We start from the raw sequence: 16,633 nt of genomic DNA, 5'->3' as shown, positions 1-16,633 counted from the left end.
TGGAAAAGTCTATTCAGGGGTCCTGGAGAGGAGGGTCCGTCGGATAGTCGAGCCTCGGATTCAGGAGGAACAGTGTGGTTTTCGTCCTGGTCGCGGAACAGTGGACCAGCTCTATACCCTTAGCAGGGTCCTGGAGGGTGCATGGGAGTTTGCCCAACCAGTCTACATGTGTTTTGTGGACTTGGAAAAGGCATTCGACCGTGTCCCTCGGGGAATCCTGTGGGGGGTACTCCGAGAGTATGGGGTACCGGCCCCCCTGATAAGGGCTGTTCAGTCCCTGTACGATCGGTGCCAGAGCTTGGTCCGCATTGCCGGCAGTAAGTCGACCCATTTCCAGTGAGAGTTGGACTCCGCCAGGGCTGCCCTTTGTCACCGATTCTGTTCATAACTTTTATGGACAGAATTTCTAGGCACAGCCAGGGCGTTGATGAGGTCCGGTTTGGTGGGCTCAGGATTGGGTCACTGCTTTTTGCAGATGATGTTGTCCTGTTTGCTTCATCAGGCTGTGAACTTCAGCTCTCTCTGGATCGGTTCGCAGCCGAGTGTGAAGCGGCTGGGATGAGAATCAGCACCTCCAAATCCGAGACCATGCTCCTTAGCCGGAAAAGGGTGGAGTGCCCTCTCAGGGTTGGTAGCGAGATCCTGCCCCAAGTGGAGGAGTTCAAGTATCTCGGGGTCTTGTTCACGAGTGAGGGAAGAATGGAGCGTGAGATCGACAGGCGGATCGGTGCGGCATCCGCAGTAATGCGGGCGCTGCATCGGTCTGTCGTGGTGAAAAAGGAGCTGAGCCGCAAGGCGAAGCTCTCAATTTACCAGTCGATCTATGTTCCTACCCTCACCTATGGTCATGAGCTATGGGTAGTGACCGAAAGAACGAGATCGCGAATACAAGCGGCTGAAATGAGTTTCCTCCGCAGGGTGTCTGGGCTTTCCCTTAAAGATAGGGTGAAAAGCTCAGTCATCCGGGAGGGGCTCAGAGTAGAGCCGCTGCTCCTCCGCATCGAGAGGAGTCAGATGAGGTGGCTCGGGCATCTGATCAGGATGCCTCCTGGACGCCTCCCTGGTGAGGTGTTCCGGGCACGTCTAACCGGGAAGAGGCCCCGGGGAAGACCCAGGACACGCTGGAGGGACTATGTCTCTCGACTGGCCTGGGAACGCCTTGGGATTCTCCCGGAAGAGCTAGAAGAAGTGGCCGGGGAGAGGGAAGTCTGGGCATCTCTGCTCAAGCTGCTGCCCCCGCGACCCGACCTCGGATAAGCGGGAGACAATGGATGGATGGATGGATGGATATGTAATGTCATCACATTTGAGTTACATGGCAAAATATCATCCATTGAATTGATAAACTGTTATCAATGGAAATAGTCTCTTGCTGCCCCTTGAATATAACAATGATGTAGAGACTTGGAAATATAAGGCTGCCAAAGTCAGCTTATTTTAAATAATAACCAAAGATTTACATTTAAGTAGTGAGGGGAATTTTCACAGATCGTGAACACATTCAACACATGCTGGACAGCGACTGCAGTCTCACTGTGACATAGCAGGACAGACTTTTATTTTCTCATCACCCTGGCAAGACATAAATAAATATGTCTTTTAATATATAAGACTGTGATTGGTTATTTTAAATACCTTGTCCTCTGTTTAAAGAATCAATAGAAATTCATCTCTCTATTATATAAAAAAAATCCCGGGACGAGACAAGACTTTTTTCAAGAGATTTTTTTCAAGTCCCACAAGATGAGACTTTGGCCATAAGATTTTTTCAAGTCACGCTGTCCTCTCAACCATATTCAACCACACACATGGTACTCTCATCTGTCATTTGTGTGAATGCTTTTGACATAAGTAGTTCCTGCACTCTCAGCTCTTATAAATTTTAATGTTTTCCTCACTTTAAGTTCCCAATTAAAGAAGACGTATTATGTCCAAATCTTATTGAAGAATTTCATCACGAAGGGTTATCAACAGAAAAAATGAGTACATGAGCTATCCTAGCACCAAGAATGATGAAGTCAAACAAATTAACGCCAAAAATGATGATCGGTTACACGGCAAATTGGTTAAATGTGTATCAATAGACTATGCTGAAACAGTTGTTGGTGATCGTGCAGAAGATGAAAACATCAACTTACAATATCCCGAAGAATATCTACAACAGTTAACACCTTACGATTTTCCACCGCCCGAATTACTGTAGAAAGAAGGATGTATCCAAGAAAGGTAATGTACTACATCTCCCGCGGATAACCTTAGACACCAAAGGAGATCTTGATATGTCATTCGTATTAAAACATTAACAGTTTCCCGTTAGAATAGCTTTTGCAAAGACAATTAACAAATCACAGAGACAAACATTCAAAAAAGTTGGTTTATTTTTTAGAGAGAAAGAAATTAAATTCACTCACGGGCAGTTATACGTTGCATTGTCACAATGTAAGTCCAAACAGAATCAAAATTTAATGCGATATTGACGAAAATGTAATTAAAAACATTGTTTTTACTGAAGTTTAACAGTAAAAGTGTAAGTTTAAAAAGTATTTGTTAATTTCAAATCCAAACAGAATGAAATTGTATAACACAACGAATAACTCTTAATGCAACATGAAACATAATTTACTTTGAAATTATTACGTTTTACTATGGTTAATTACTCGCTGTAATGTAAAATAGTTAGTTGTATTATGCATATGTAACAATTACCATGAAAATAGCAATTTGTTTAAATTACACGAGCGGTAGAACTGCAAAGTGGCTAGCATGTAGCGCCGGCCCCGGGGTTGGCTTACGAAGTGAGCAGGGAGCAAAGCCCCCTAGTTTTACATATTAAAATTTGATGGGTCTTTAATGACAATTATTCCAAAAGTCCTGCTAAATATGAAAAAAAAATTGTCATATATATGACATCCCGAAATACTTTTTTTCCGCTAGATATCAGCCTTTAGTATTTTTCTTGTTTGACAGAGAAGTGATTTAAAGAGAAACAGAGAATTAAAGAAATTTGACAAAAACCAATAGGGATCAGCACTTTTGGTGAATAGCCACTGATATTTGTGATTTACTTGGATGGCAAAGATAAGTGCAATCAAGAGTAGGAAAAGTGAACCTACCAATTGTAGAAAATGTAAAGAATTTTTAATATACAGTAGATTGTAATTCAGTTCATCATGTGACAACGCATATTCTATTGTAGGTTACCATGGGCCACCTAGCCAGAAAGAAAGTGGACTGCGCCAAAGAGTGATGGAAAGTCTTCGCAAGGAAATTGAGAGAAGGGACTGCTATTCAGGGACAGTGCTCTTCCATAGTCTCAGTGGTGGTACTGGTGCTGGTGAGTATAGGAATAGTATGCAAAAAAAAAACAGATTTGGCAATAAACAGAAAAATATCTATATAAAGTTTAAAGACAGTTTTCTTATGGCTTGGAACCTGATAAGGCATGTTCAATAAATGGATAAGTTCATGGAGCCTGATTTTTACCATTATATTTTAAATCCATGTTGAAAAAATCACCATGTACCTTGGTTTTATTGCTTCAGATGTAATAAATCATATATTTATTAGGTAGATGGCTCATATCTTGATTTTCAATATTATTTAATTATTTCAATATTATTAAATTAAGTGATTAGAAATTTGTAAAGTGGTGGATAAATTGAAACTAGATACTAGGTTGGAGAGAGGTTGAAGTATAAAAAACACAGAAGAGTGACTAAATAGTCACAGCATTCACACCAGACTATTCTAGACATATTGACATGTTTTGGGATATTTAGAACAGTGGTGAATCTTCCTAGGAAAGGCTGGCTTGCCAAAATCTCTCAAAGGGCAGAGCAACCACTCATTCAATAAGTCACAAAAGATCCCAGAAGAACATCAAAGGATTGCAGGCCTCTCTGGTCTAAGCTAAGGTCAATGTCCATGACTCCTCAATAAGAAATAGTCCATAAAAATGGGATTCATAAAACATTTTGGACAACTTTGTACGAATACTACTCCTTCGATTAAAGGATATTTCAGAAAGATGAGGAAAAAAGTTGTTGAAGCTTACCAATCAGGAAAGTGCTACAAGCCATTTCTATGGCACTAGGACTCCACCTTTGCACTATAAGAACCATGATAATAATAATAATAATAATTCATTATATTTATATAGCGCTTTTCTCAGTACTCAAAGCGCTATCCGCACAGGGAGGAACCGGGAAGCGAACCCACAATCTTCCACAGTCTCCTTACTGCAAAGCAGCAGCACCTAATTAGAGAACATCTAGAACAGTGGCGAATCTTCTTAGGAAAGGCTGGCTTGCCGAATGTACTCCAAGGGCACAGCAACAACCCATTCTAGAAGTCACAGAACACCCTAGAAGAACATCCAAATGACTGTAAGCCTCTTTAGCCTCAAGTAGGTCAGTGTTCATGACTCCACAATAAAAAATGGACCGAGTAAAATGGGATTCATGCAGCTTTGTGAACATCTTTGCACAAGTGTGACAGATTTGTGGTTAATGTAGGAAAGCAAGAACTTCTGCTATCCAAGAATAACATTAGTGCTCATCTCTAATTTGCAAAGAAACACACGTATGATCTTTGGAATAATGTTTTATGGACAGAAAAGTCACAAGTAGAACTTAATGAACAACACAGGTCGCCCTGTGTCTAGTGTAAACTTAGTACATTGTGCGTCAGTAACAACACCAGACTACAATAAAAAAATGGAGAGGTAATGTGATGGTGTGGGGATGTTTTTCTGTCTTGGAACTAAGAAAACTTTTCAATATCGAAAGAAACACAGATTCTGCAAATTACCAGAATCTTTTTAAGAATTGTGTCGGGGCATCATTTTGTGACCTGAAACTAAAGTGTAATTGGGTTATGTTTTTGTAGTTTTGGTTGTAGTCCTACTGCAAGTTTATAACAGAATGGCTTAAATGAAACAAAATTAAAGTTTTGGAGTAGTCCAGCCAAAGTTCTGACTTGAACCCAGTAGAGATGCTGTTATAGGAGTCAAAACAAGCAGTTCATGCTTGCAAACCTAGCATTGTATCTAAATTAAAGCAGTTCTGCAAAGAATAGTGGGCTAAAATTCCTCAATAGTGATGTAAAGACTGATGTCAAAAATAGGAGGTATTTAGTTGTGATTATTGTTACTTAAGGTGCCACAACTAAATACTGAAACTTTGTGAGCTGTTACTTTTTCACATCGATAATATCAGTGTTAAATAACTTAGTTCCTTGAATAAAGAAAACATTGATTTTATAAGTGTTTTCTATGTTCACTTAGCTTTCCTTCCTGTAATACTGAATTTTGTGTAAAGGTTTGAGGCCAGTGATTGTGTACAATATGCAAAAACACAGGATATTAGGAAGGGGCAAATGCATTTTCACAGCATGTTAATTGTTTGCACTGATTTTAAATAAAATTAAATCAAGATAAAAACTTTCATTAATGTCATAGAGAAGATATTCTATGGAAGTTATTTTGTAAATTCTTTTTACTCAGAAAAGCACATCTTACATATGAACAGTCAAAAAAGGATTTTGGCAAAATAAATCTAACTCAGTTTCTTTGCTGTGTAGAAGTTTAGTATAATTTTGTATAAGTGGGTGTTCGTAAATTTCAGTACAACATATACAGCTGCTCTTTATAATTTCTTTGATGTGTAAGATGACACAGATCTATGTTTAACAGAAGTTCTTAATAGTGTCATGCTAGGCTTCCTTATTCATCTTTTCCATATGTTATTGAACATGCTGGTAACAGTATGCATTTTTCTAATTGGCAGGACTTGGTGCTCGCTTGTGTGAAGATATCCGTGATGAGTACCCAGTGGGTTATATTCTTACAGTGTCTGTGGCCCCTCACAAGGCAGGAGAGAGCCCCTTACAGCACTACAACAACTTACTGTGTCTGTCTGCCTTGCAGAGGTACAGTATTTATTAGCCTGCTTTAATCTAAAATAATATTATTATTTTATGGTACAGCTTTTTGGACAATTTTTTACAGATCTGACAAATGTGTGCTTCTCTACCTTGACGATATGAAAGTGGAGATAAAAGATAAGATGACCTGATAATAATAACACAATCAAAGACAATTAACTTGTTAGTAACAGGGCCCCATCCAGATTGCCAGATGGCCTAACACACTCCTCTTTGGCTTTTGGAAGGAAAGCTGTAGTACTTGCAAGAAAAAAACACTAGACAAGCAGAGAACATGCAGATTTCACACAACAGAGGATGCAGGATATGAATCTAGGACATTGAATATACTGTATAAGACTGCATCACTAAACAATATCCCAGTGTGTGTCAGCCTTTAATGATGATAATGCAATCGTAAAATTTAATTTATTTAATAAAAAGAGCAAGGTATTCAGTTTAGATTATCTTCATTGAATATTGGCTTGCCACTGGCATGAACTGTGGGATGAGTTAGTCTAATGACCAACCATATGAGTTTCAGTTACTTATTTGACCATGGAACCACCTTGATCGTGTCCTTTTTTTCTGGTTTTATGCCATCTTAAGTGTCTTTTTTTTTTTTTTTTTAAGACTAAGGGGCTTCGCCCCCTGCTCGCCTCGCTCGCCAACCCCCCTGACCTGCACTACGCTCCAGCCACTTCACATCTCTGCCGCTCGCGTATGTGGATTTCACTTTCACCAAACAACACATTTTTTAATTCTCGTGGATACACCTCTTTATTGGGAAGAAACACTACTTTTCCCTGATGGCAACACGAATTAGACGATCTACAAGTCTCTAACTTAAAGTTTAAATCCAAACAATATATTCAATCTCTTTTCACTGTTCCGTTATTTCACTGAGTAATAATTTCTGTTTATTTGTGCTAATGCGATATTTACTATCATTTTTCGAGACTTTCGAATTTTAGTACTTTCATTATGTCTAACCTGCTCTGCATGTGTATCGTTTTTGAATTCTTTACGATGTTCTACTTTGTCATCTACTCTTTGACTTTTATTTCCGGCCCCGGGCGTGGTTAAATCTCTTGGTACAAAGTCTCGTCTCGCGGGACATGAAAGTATCTCTCTGAAAAAGTTACACCTCGTCCCAGGATTTTTTTATTATAATAGAGAGATGACCTGAGTGCATTGCCAGAACATTACATTTTGGAAATGTAAACAGAGAACTTAGAAACAGACAGTGAGAGCCATTTCAGATAGAGTGAGAAGACTGAAATGCAGTCTTGGAAAAAGAGCCCGTCTCATGTTAAAAATTAGTATATAAATGTAGCCTATAAATGAATTGTTTCATTATATCCTCTGGTACACATGATGTGGTTTATACATCAGGTCACAAACAGTTGTTTTCATTGTTACAATTCAGCAGGATATCATAAACTTCTACACGAGTTAGAAGGAGGCTTAGTTTGAAACAAATTTAAATAGGTGCCCTTTATAAAGATTAAAGTAATGCTGTAGTATAGTATGAGATTTCTCTAAGATGTAAATTAATGGAGGGTGTCAAAATGGTGATACACCTCATGTATAAATGGCGCATAAACACAGAAATATTGCGTACGCCCATTTCCATTCTCACTTCAATATAAAAAACTATAAAAACTAAACTTGTTGTAAAGCCACGCACATTCTTACACCAGCCTTACCCTGTGCGTATGTAGGTTTCCACTCGGTTTTGCAAACTGGCAGCACCCAGCGTCAAAGCAGTGCTACTGTTCCTGTGTGGCTTCCCATACTTTTCTAGATTCATATCCCAGACCCGGACATTTATCAACTACACTGAAATTAACTGCATATCATTTATAAATTTAAATCATCTGATTGTAATCAACCTGTAACAATATAATGGTCCACGGAATGACCCAACTATTCCAAATACAATAGCTTCTTTATCGTTGTTACTCTTGGTGCACCACGTGAGCGTGGAATCACAGCTGTACAGCAGCTGATCGGAAAGCTCTACGGTGGGCTGTGTCGAGAGTGCAGAGGATTATTGGGATACAGTATCTACCCTGGTGAACATTTATAGCACACACTGCCTCAGCCATGCACACAGTCTATTTGAACATTTCTCGTTCGGCAAACGCTTCAGACCGTTTCCTGCACGAACCTTGAGGTTCAGTTTCATCCCAAGAGCTATAAACGCACTCAATCAGTCCATCAAGTGCTCCCAGTAGAACTGTTTGTACTTAGAATTACAATTACCTCACTGTAAACTTGTACTACAATTGTAATATTGTAGAACCTGAGCCACTTTATGAACCATTTGCACTATCTGCACTATATGTACATGTACTGTATATTGTTCTTATGCTTTCATACTTTTTTTTTAATAGGAAAATAAGTTTATGGAGGGTTTGCATATTGGATCTCATTGTACCATATAATAACAATAAAGGAATTCAATTCTATTCAATTGAAGAGAGTGTGTATTTACAGATGATGATGACTGGCTTTTAAGTTGATTTAAATTTCCAAGAGCTATCTTCTTGGAGGTCTTGATATCATTTTTAAGATGAAATGCATTAAAGTATATATATTACATCATACAGATCAATTTTTAACTTCATTTAAAAAATGTATACTGTTAATAATTAAACGTGTGGGCTTGGTGGCACAGCGGTAACAATGAGCTGGCGCCCCATCCAGGAACTGGTCCTTCCTCGCACTGTATGCTTGCTGGAACTGGATGGATAAATGGATCTAATAATTAAACATGCACTACGAAGACATTTCAGTGTTCCTTAAAACTTTTCAAGAATCTGCATTCTAAGCTTACAGATGGCTTGACATTTATTAAAGAAATTATTGTGTGATGATTGGTTATGTGGAGAAAGAAAAGGAAGGACAGGAATTGGGGGTTGGCACTCTTGAAAGAGACTGTACTGCTGCATGAAATTATTTCATCAAGGGTTGCTCACGTCACAGCAAGCATCTTGTTGGAGGCAAGAACAATCTCTGGACAGGGCGCCAGCTCATCGCCACCACTGCGCCACCGTGTCCTCATGTTTAATACATGCTTTAATTCCTTTCATCATGAAAATTATATCAAGTATACATCTTAGTATTTAAATTGTTCAGAGAGCTGTAATATCATGAAAGTAATGTATTCTGTGTCCTGTTGGCGTAAGAGAAAGCCCATCTAAGAAGCATGTAGTGATTCACACACATAGAGTACATAGAAGAACACATACAACACACAGCATTTAACATGCTACTACAGTTACAATGGGATCTGAGAAATTCTAGTAAATTTAAAATTGATTTTAAGATTAAGTTTAAGACGTTCTACTTTAATGATAAAATAAACTACAAGACAAAAGTGGACATTTCAACCTTTTTTTTCACTGTGTCCCTATTTTTTTTCTTTTCTTTGTACCCTAATACGCTTCCATATGACACTCAGATGGTGGGCTACGACTCGCCTTTTTACGGCAACTTTGATATCTGACCCCTTCTTTTTTTATTTCAGACACTGTGTGACTTTCTGAACTTGAACTTCCAAGTTTCTCCGCCATTCTGTATCACTTGATCATCCTCTTCTTGTTTATACCACTGCTTAAGCCAACAAATAGTACATTTTTCCTTGCCTCCACTTCGCATTTACCGAAATTCAGTTTTTTCATGTGCTTTTGCCATTGTCTTTTAACCAAACATTGAACGGGGAAGGTGATGTTTATATTGATTTGTATATTAAAATATGCAAAATTCTGGGAGGAGTAGGGGTGGGATAGCAGACGCGCACATGTGCATTACTTTTCACGCTGGCCAGGATTTATGAAGCTGAAGTGTGTGGAAGATGGCTTATGCACAGTTTTGTGCATCTGAATTTTTTTGTGCATATGCACATTTCCACTTTTGTCCGAATGCCATATTTTAGTCCGAGTTCTACGCATGGCATTATGATTGAGGCCTCTGGTGTTTCACAGCGTTAAGAAACTGGGTTATAATCCTGGACTGGTCAATCTCTGTGTGGAGCTTGCATGCCTTCCACATGTAGTCTGTGTTGCTTTTTCTCTATATAGCCCAGTTGTCCTCCCACACTTCAAAGACATACAGATTAGGTCAATACGCTACTCTTAATTGATCTAAGAGAATATAGGCAAATATGAGAGGTCCAGGGTTGGTTCCTGTTTTGTGCAAGATGCTGCCAGGGTATGTTCTAGTCCCTTTAACCAATTACTAACCAAACTTGACAATAAGTGGATGGACAGATAAATTAACAATAATAGACATGTTTTTATTAATTGTATTTAAGCTATGGACAAGTTAAGTAAAGATGCCTCACAGTTCCACAGAGCTATGTTTGAATTGTGGCCAAGGAGTTTCATTCATCTCTTGTTTTTATGGGTTTCCTTCCGGTTTGCGAAGCTGTTGAGGTTAATTGGTGATGGAGGCTAGCCTGGTGTGACTAAGTATTGAGTGTGCAGCTTGACGGACTAGCATATCATATAGCTTGATTCCTGCCATGTACCTTGTTGCTGAGATAGAATTTGGGTCCCTGCAACCCTCTAACCGACTAAGCAGTTTCAGAAAATAAATGAATGAACGGATAGTGTACTGTATATAAGATGGTTTGTTTGTTGTCACTTTCCAATGTGAGATATTTTTGGTTTATCGGACACTGATTAATAATATAATTTTTGACTACAGGTATATTGTGTCTCTTTTCTATCGTTCATTTATAACCTAAAGTAATTAAACCTATTTAATCCGATTCAAGATCATGGGAGGCTGGAGCCTACTCTAGCAATGTTGAGTGCAAAGCAAGGACTAGCCTTGGAGGAGGACACACAACATTACAGGACTTGTTTTTACACACACGCACACACACATATATGGCAATTAAGACTTTTCAGACAATGACAGGACTTGAGATTTAAACCCAGAATACTACATCTTTGAGACAGTAGTGCTAACCACTTTGCAGATAACCTCCATCCATCCATTTTCCAACCCGCTGAATCCGAACACTGGGTCACGGGGGTCTGCTGGAGCCAATCCCAGCCAACACAGGGCACAAGGCAGGAACCAATCCCGGGCAGGGTGCCAACCCACCGCAGTGCAGATAACCTTTCTATTTTTAATATATAATTTTAATAACAGTTGAGCTTCTATATTCCACATGTAAATCATAAAGTGATATGAGTGATGTCCTTTGTGTTTACCTGCAGGAGTGCAGATGGTATCCTTTTGGTCTGCAATGACCAAGTGATGAATCAGGTGCTTTCTCCACTGAATCGAGGAGGAGCCATTTCCACTAGTCATCAGCCACAGGCTTCCATGTCAGTAATGAATACACACATAGCTTCCTGTCTGGCTGGCCTGCTATATCCTGTTAGAAGCCTGAGGACTGCCAGGTAAAATGAGTACTTTCACCTGAAATCATAATTGCAGTGTTTTCATTTTGCTTATTATTTGGCTGATTCCTTTTTCCAATGTATCTTGCAACATTTGAGGTGCTGTGGTTACATTTCTTTTGTTTTTTGAACTGGAGCACAGGCAAGTGACATGACTTTCTCATGGACACACAGTGTCAGTATCAGGATTTGAACCCACATCCAAGAGCCTTCTTCTTTTTCAACAAGAACATGTTCATCCTTGATTCAAGTTTCTAAAAATTACTTTCTATATGGATGTACAAACAAAGCAAATTTTAAGAATGTTGTATTATAGCAAAAATAGTAAAGACTAGGGAAATGTGCCTCTGGAGTAGGAAAAGCTATAACTTTGTGAGATCTTTTGAAAGGGACATAAGCCAAAGTGAGAGAGAGTCTGAGAGAATGCATACAATATTCCACCAAGATGCTAGAAGGCAGTAAACCCCACATTATGTCAAATAACCTGGCTGTCCTTATCTAGAGAAAGAGACAGGATGACGGAGACAGAGGTTGAGAGACTGAAGCTTTGGTTGTTTGTAATGAGGATAAAAGACCCTTTGGTTAATAAAGCTCAGCAAATGAATCCAGACTAGTGCGAGATTAGGCGGCACCTTGAAGAGTGTCAGTATAGTCTACTTTCAAGACATGGTTCTTTTAAGATGATGCAAGTCCCAAGCATATATGAAAGCTAGGGGCTACTAGATTGAAATATAGCCTGGTGTCCTCATATCAAAAAAAAAGACTGGTTGGACCCAGAAGTGATTCAAGGACTTGGACGTATGTGACCCTGTGAAAGATTTTCAAATTTTCCCAAGCTTAGAGGTTCATTTAGGCTAAGGTCAGGTAGTGTGAGCTGATGCCAGAGTTTACTGGAAGACAAAGAGGAAGGCAAGCCATGATGCAATAAGGTAGGTGAATTATGGGAGTGTTTTTTGTGATTTGTTTGATTTAGGCAAGGGAATGAACCACCATAAAATGGTAAATTGCTATATAGACAGGACCTGAGAGGTTGGAGGTTAAGTTGCTTTGGTGTTTATTTGCTACTTTTCATTTTACCTTTATACACCTCTTTGTTTTCATGTTTATTAAGCAAAACTATTTTTGAATGTTTTTGCCTCCTAGTCCTTATTCTGGGTAGCAAGGTTGCTACAAGAGTTCCTTTCCATCTGTGATTTCTAAGACACATTGGATAACAGCTTTGTAAAAGCTTTAGCTAAATAACCTGAATAGTATTTCTGCATTATTTTGATAATTTTTTTTTATTATTTCTGCATTATTTTTGTTTTTTAAATTTTACAAATAGTGAAACTAAGTTGACCTTAGATTTGATCCAGACTTAGGCAAATAACAAAATAAATGTCATAAAGGCTAACCAGAATTTTGGCCTGTCTTAATTACAAAAAATCTACACCATGAAAACATTAAGTGGTTCCAGAGACTCTTTTCTATCCATATTTTTTCTCCATTATATAGTGTTATGATGTTTAGCTAGAGTGATTGAATTTTAGGCCTATTTTTGTGTCTTTCTTTCCATAGTGGAATCAGCCTTGGTTTGGAACCCTGGGAGCTTATAAGATCTGTATGTCCAGTCCCTGCTGCCAAATTCTTGCAGAGTAGCCAAGCCTCTACTAGGTAAATTTTTACACAGTTTTGTTGTGTGTGCCACTGAAGGACAAAGTCTCCTCCATTCGAAACATTTAAACAGCAAAAAGATACTTCCAGAGACCAAGTGTTTTAAACAACGAATCCTGAATTTTGAATTGTTTTCCCCGTTTATGTGTTGCTACTGTTATATGCTTTACAGAGGTGTTATTCCATGGGAAAGTCTTGCATCCTCAACTCTGAAAGCTGTACCACGTCATTCTTCATCTGGAACATCTGTATCCTTTCACTTGCACTGCTGTGTTGTACATAGCTACAGTTATTGTAACACATTTTAACCAATTTTATCCCCTTTTTGATTTGTCCTGGTATTGCTATGTGTGTATGCAGTGTTTGATTTTTATTTTATAAAATCATGCAAATTATTATAGTTTGCCTTCTTAACTTTTCTGTCCAATCAGTATTGCAGCACAGCAGTTCTTGCCGTTGCACGAGGGGACCAAAGTGGCTCTTTCCAGCATAACCTAAATCATGTTCTACAAAAGTTAAAACAGGGTCATCACTGCCCTAGCTGGAACCCTTTCCCTATTGACTACTGGACAGGTTTGTGTGTTTAGTTTACTAGGGAACATAGACAAGCCAGAAACAGAAAAAGAATTCAGAGTTTCACTGAGTAGTGGCTGTTCCTGGACAGTGGTTGTAATTCTAGGTTAAATGTGTAGCTTAGTCACTTTGGGTATACTGTGATGACATCCTTAAAGCAAATAACAGTGAAGGCAAAGAAAATAAATTTAAACTGTTGAGTTCTTGGACCTTTATAACAGATAAAGTCATGGTTCTGATGACCTACTATTTGTTTCACTCAGGCATTTTTCAGTATTATAATCTTTAAGGCTAAAACTCACAACTCTAAGAACTTAATTAAAATAAGAATGCCTGGCCTTATGTCACTAACTGATTATCTGTGATGAGAAACAATGCACAGTTATGAAAAGCAACTTAAGAAAAGCAGTTTTTACATTTGTTGCTTGAAGCGCATTGTTAAAAAGAAAAATGACAGTTTTTATCAAAGAAAGATAAATAGTGGTGGAGTTTTTATTTCTATATTATTTCTGACCTTACTTAGAAATTCAGTTTAGTTTTAGTTTTCCTTCATCATGTATTTTTAGTTTTAATTTAGTTTTTATTTTACAAAGACATTTCTATTTTATTTTTATATATATTAGTTTCAATTTTGGTAATTATGGCACAGTTAAAGAGCTACTATGGAGTTTAGTTTTTGTGTCACAATGAGACAGAACTGCACACTTAACGGGTTTGGATATGAGTTTAATGTTAGTGGAAGCTTACTACACTACACGACACAGTTTACTATTTGGTTTTGTTTTTGTCTGATAACACAAGCATAATCAGAACCAGGTACTGAATATGAACAATTTTACAAAATTGTATAATTTTTAAATATTTTTTATGTCATGTGTGCTAAACAAATCAGCGCTGACTGTTGGCACTTTTTTTCTTTTCCTTTTATTGCTCAGAATGGGCCAATTTCTAATGAATTTTAGGTGAATTTTAAGGTGTGAGGGTTTTTAACTCATGTCTACAGCATACAACATATCCTGCTCCAACGACAATGTGCTTATAATGAATGCCTTCAATATTGCATTCAAAAATCTCAAATACTGGGCTTTGTTATTTTCTACCAGCCATATTAATCTCTGATTCCATCTCAGGCACAAACAATTTATAGACAAAATTTTGCCACCCGCAGGCCTGAAAATATCAAAAATCAGAAAACAGAATCTACTGTGTTCTGACAGGTGTGATCATGAAAATCACAGGGGCTTAGGAAGAACAGGGCTCTTAGGCTTGAATCAGTTTGCAGACCCCACCTAGCTGTATTGAGGTAAACAAAGAAAAACAAGCTTGTAGTGTCAAGGTTATGGACAGTGAGACTTGAATAGCCCATGCATAAGAATAGTTAACCCATTTTGAGCAGAGCAAGAGCAGGTAATAAGAGTTCGGACAGACACAAAATGACAGAGACCGCATCTGAGATTAGGACCAATATATACATTATCTAAAAATGTTAATCCAGAGCAGGATCACAGAAAACCTGGAGCCTACCCGAGTAGGTTTGGATGCAAGACAGGAAAAATCCCTGGTATGCAATATGTATGATATGACTGATGTTAAGAAAAAAAGAATAAGATAATTTCAACTATCTATTTTAGAGAGAGAGAGACAGAGAGAGAGAAACATTGAAAAAATGGGGACAGATATTTTAAAACATAATTCTGCTATTGGATAATTTTCGCAATATCTGGTATTAAGAATGATTAATATTAATTTAAAAAGATAAATTAATAAATATAGCATAAATACAAAACACACTAGTATGTTTAGCTTTTCATTGCTTGGCAAACTCTCTTTGCCTACCTGCCTGTAGTTCAGTAGAGACATTGCCAACTCAGGAATTTTACAAAGTTTGTATCTCTTCGTTGTTAAATGATGTTTTTAAAGCAAAAGTGATAGGTCAGAAACAATATGCTGATCTTGTATGATGACCTAGTCAATCTCTTGATCAGTGCCGTTTTGTTTTCAAAAATCAGGAGTGGTGTCCCCTAGACTTTCTCGTGTACTCGGATATGGGGATGGATATTTGAGGAATAAACTACAAGACAATGATTATATTATGTACATTAAAGAACCATCAACAACTAATTAAATCAAATTAATAATGTATTGAACAATTATTATAAAAGTAAAGTTAAATCGGACTCTGCAGCTACATGAATAAAAAAAAAAAGAAATTGAGTATGTGTTCAGGTAAAGTACCATTTCCGGTTGATGGATTTGGCCCAAAAGTAAAAAAATTAATCTACAATTTTGGTGTAATGATCACATGCCAAATTTCATCCATCTATCTAGTTGAGTTTTTGAGTTATTGTGTTTATACATACACATATATATATATATATATATATATATATATATATATATATATATATATATATATATATATATATATATATATATATATATATATTCACGGCATTCGTAGTCTGTGTCACAATCTGATTGTATGGGTGGTTACCTACCAGGTAACGCTTGTGGTTGGCCAGCAATCTGCTAACATCCGCCACGGTGCCCTCAGTTTGTGAGGAGCAGATCATAGAATGGTTGAAATAGTTTATTTGACAGTAAACTATTTCAACCATATATATATATATATATATATATATATATATATATATATATATATATATATATAATTCCAAAAAACGGTATTTTCTGACTCAGGGAGGTGTAAAACGTCAAGATTCATCAAAATTTCAAGGTCGAATTTTTTTCATGATTACTATACTTTCTCTATACTTGGTGTGTGAAGTGGCAGGTGAATTACTGTCAACAAAAAGCAGGCACTTGAGAAATAAACTGAAACGTTACTCACTCGTGATTTTTCTGTCCATACGGTAAAGGATTTGTTGACCACCACATTCCAGTTTCAGGCGTTTGAATTACATCTTGATAAACAGCAAGTACAAAGAAAGGCGGCACGTAAATCGTTTTCTATTCCACGGGCTTTACACGCATATTCAGCTTGCTCTGTCACTGCAAATGCTGTGTGAACACCCAGCCTCCTTCACCAGCCGCCATTCACT

The 16,633-nt window shown here is 37.7% G+C and overlaps 1 protein-coding gene across 3 annotated transcripts in view; it reads left to right on the top strand.

Annotated features, from left to right (window-relative positions):
* LOC114642219 (uncharacterized) overlaps positions 1 to 16,633 on the top strand; it is a 66,504-nt gene that overhangs the window by 45,791 nt on the left and 4,080 nt on the right. For all 3 annotated transcript variants that reach the window (XM_051935952.1, XM_028791198.2, XM_028791197.2), the window contains 6 exons: positions 3,197 to 3,334; positions 5,787 to 5,928; positions 11,160 to 11,345; positions 12,903 to 12,998; positions 13,171 to 13,246; positions 13,430 to 13,571. In XM_051935952.1, the coding sequence (XP_051791912.1) occupies positions 3,197 to 3,334; positions 5,787 to 5,928; positions 11,160 to 11,345; positions 12,903 to 12,998; positions 13,171 to 13,246; positions 13,430 to 13,571 (780 nt within the window). The remainder of the gene's footprint in view (positions 1 to 3,196; positions 3,335 to 5,786; positions 5,929 to 11,159; positions 11,346 to 12,902; positions 12,999 to 13,170; positions 13,247 to 13,429; positions 13,572 to 16,633) is intronic.

The sequence above is a fragment of the Erpetoichthys calabaricus genome, chromosome 13 (genome assembly GCF_900747795.2).
Source record: "Erpetoichthys calabaricus chromosome 13, fErpCal1.3, whole genome shotgun sequence".
In the NCBI taxonomy this organism is placed as follows: domain Eukaryota; kingdom Metazoa; phylum Chordata; class Cladistia; order Polypteriformes; family Polypteridae; genus Erpetoichthys; species Erpetoichthys calabaricus.
The sequence above is the reverse complement of the archived record's forward strand: the minus strand, read 5'-3'. Positions and strand labels throughout refer to the sequence as shown.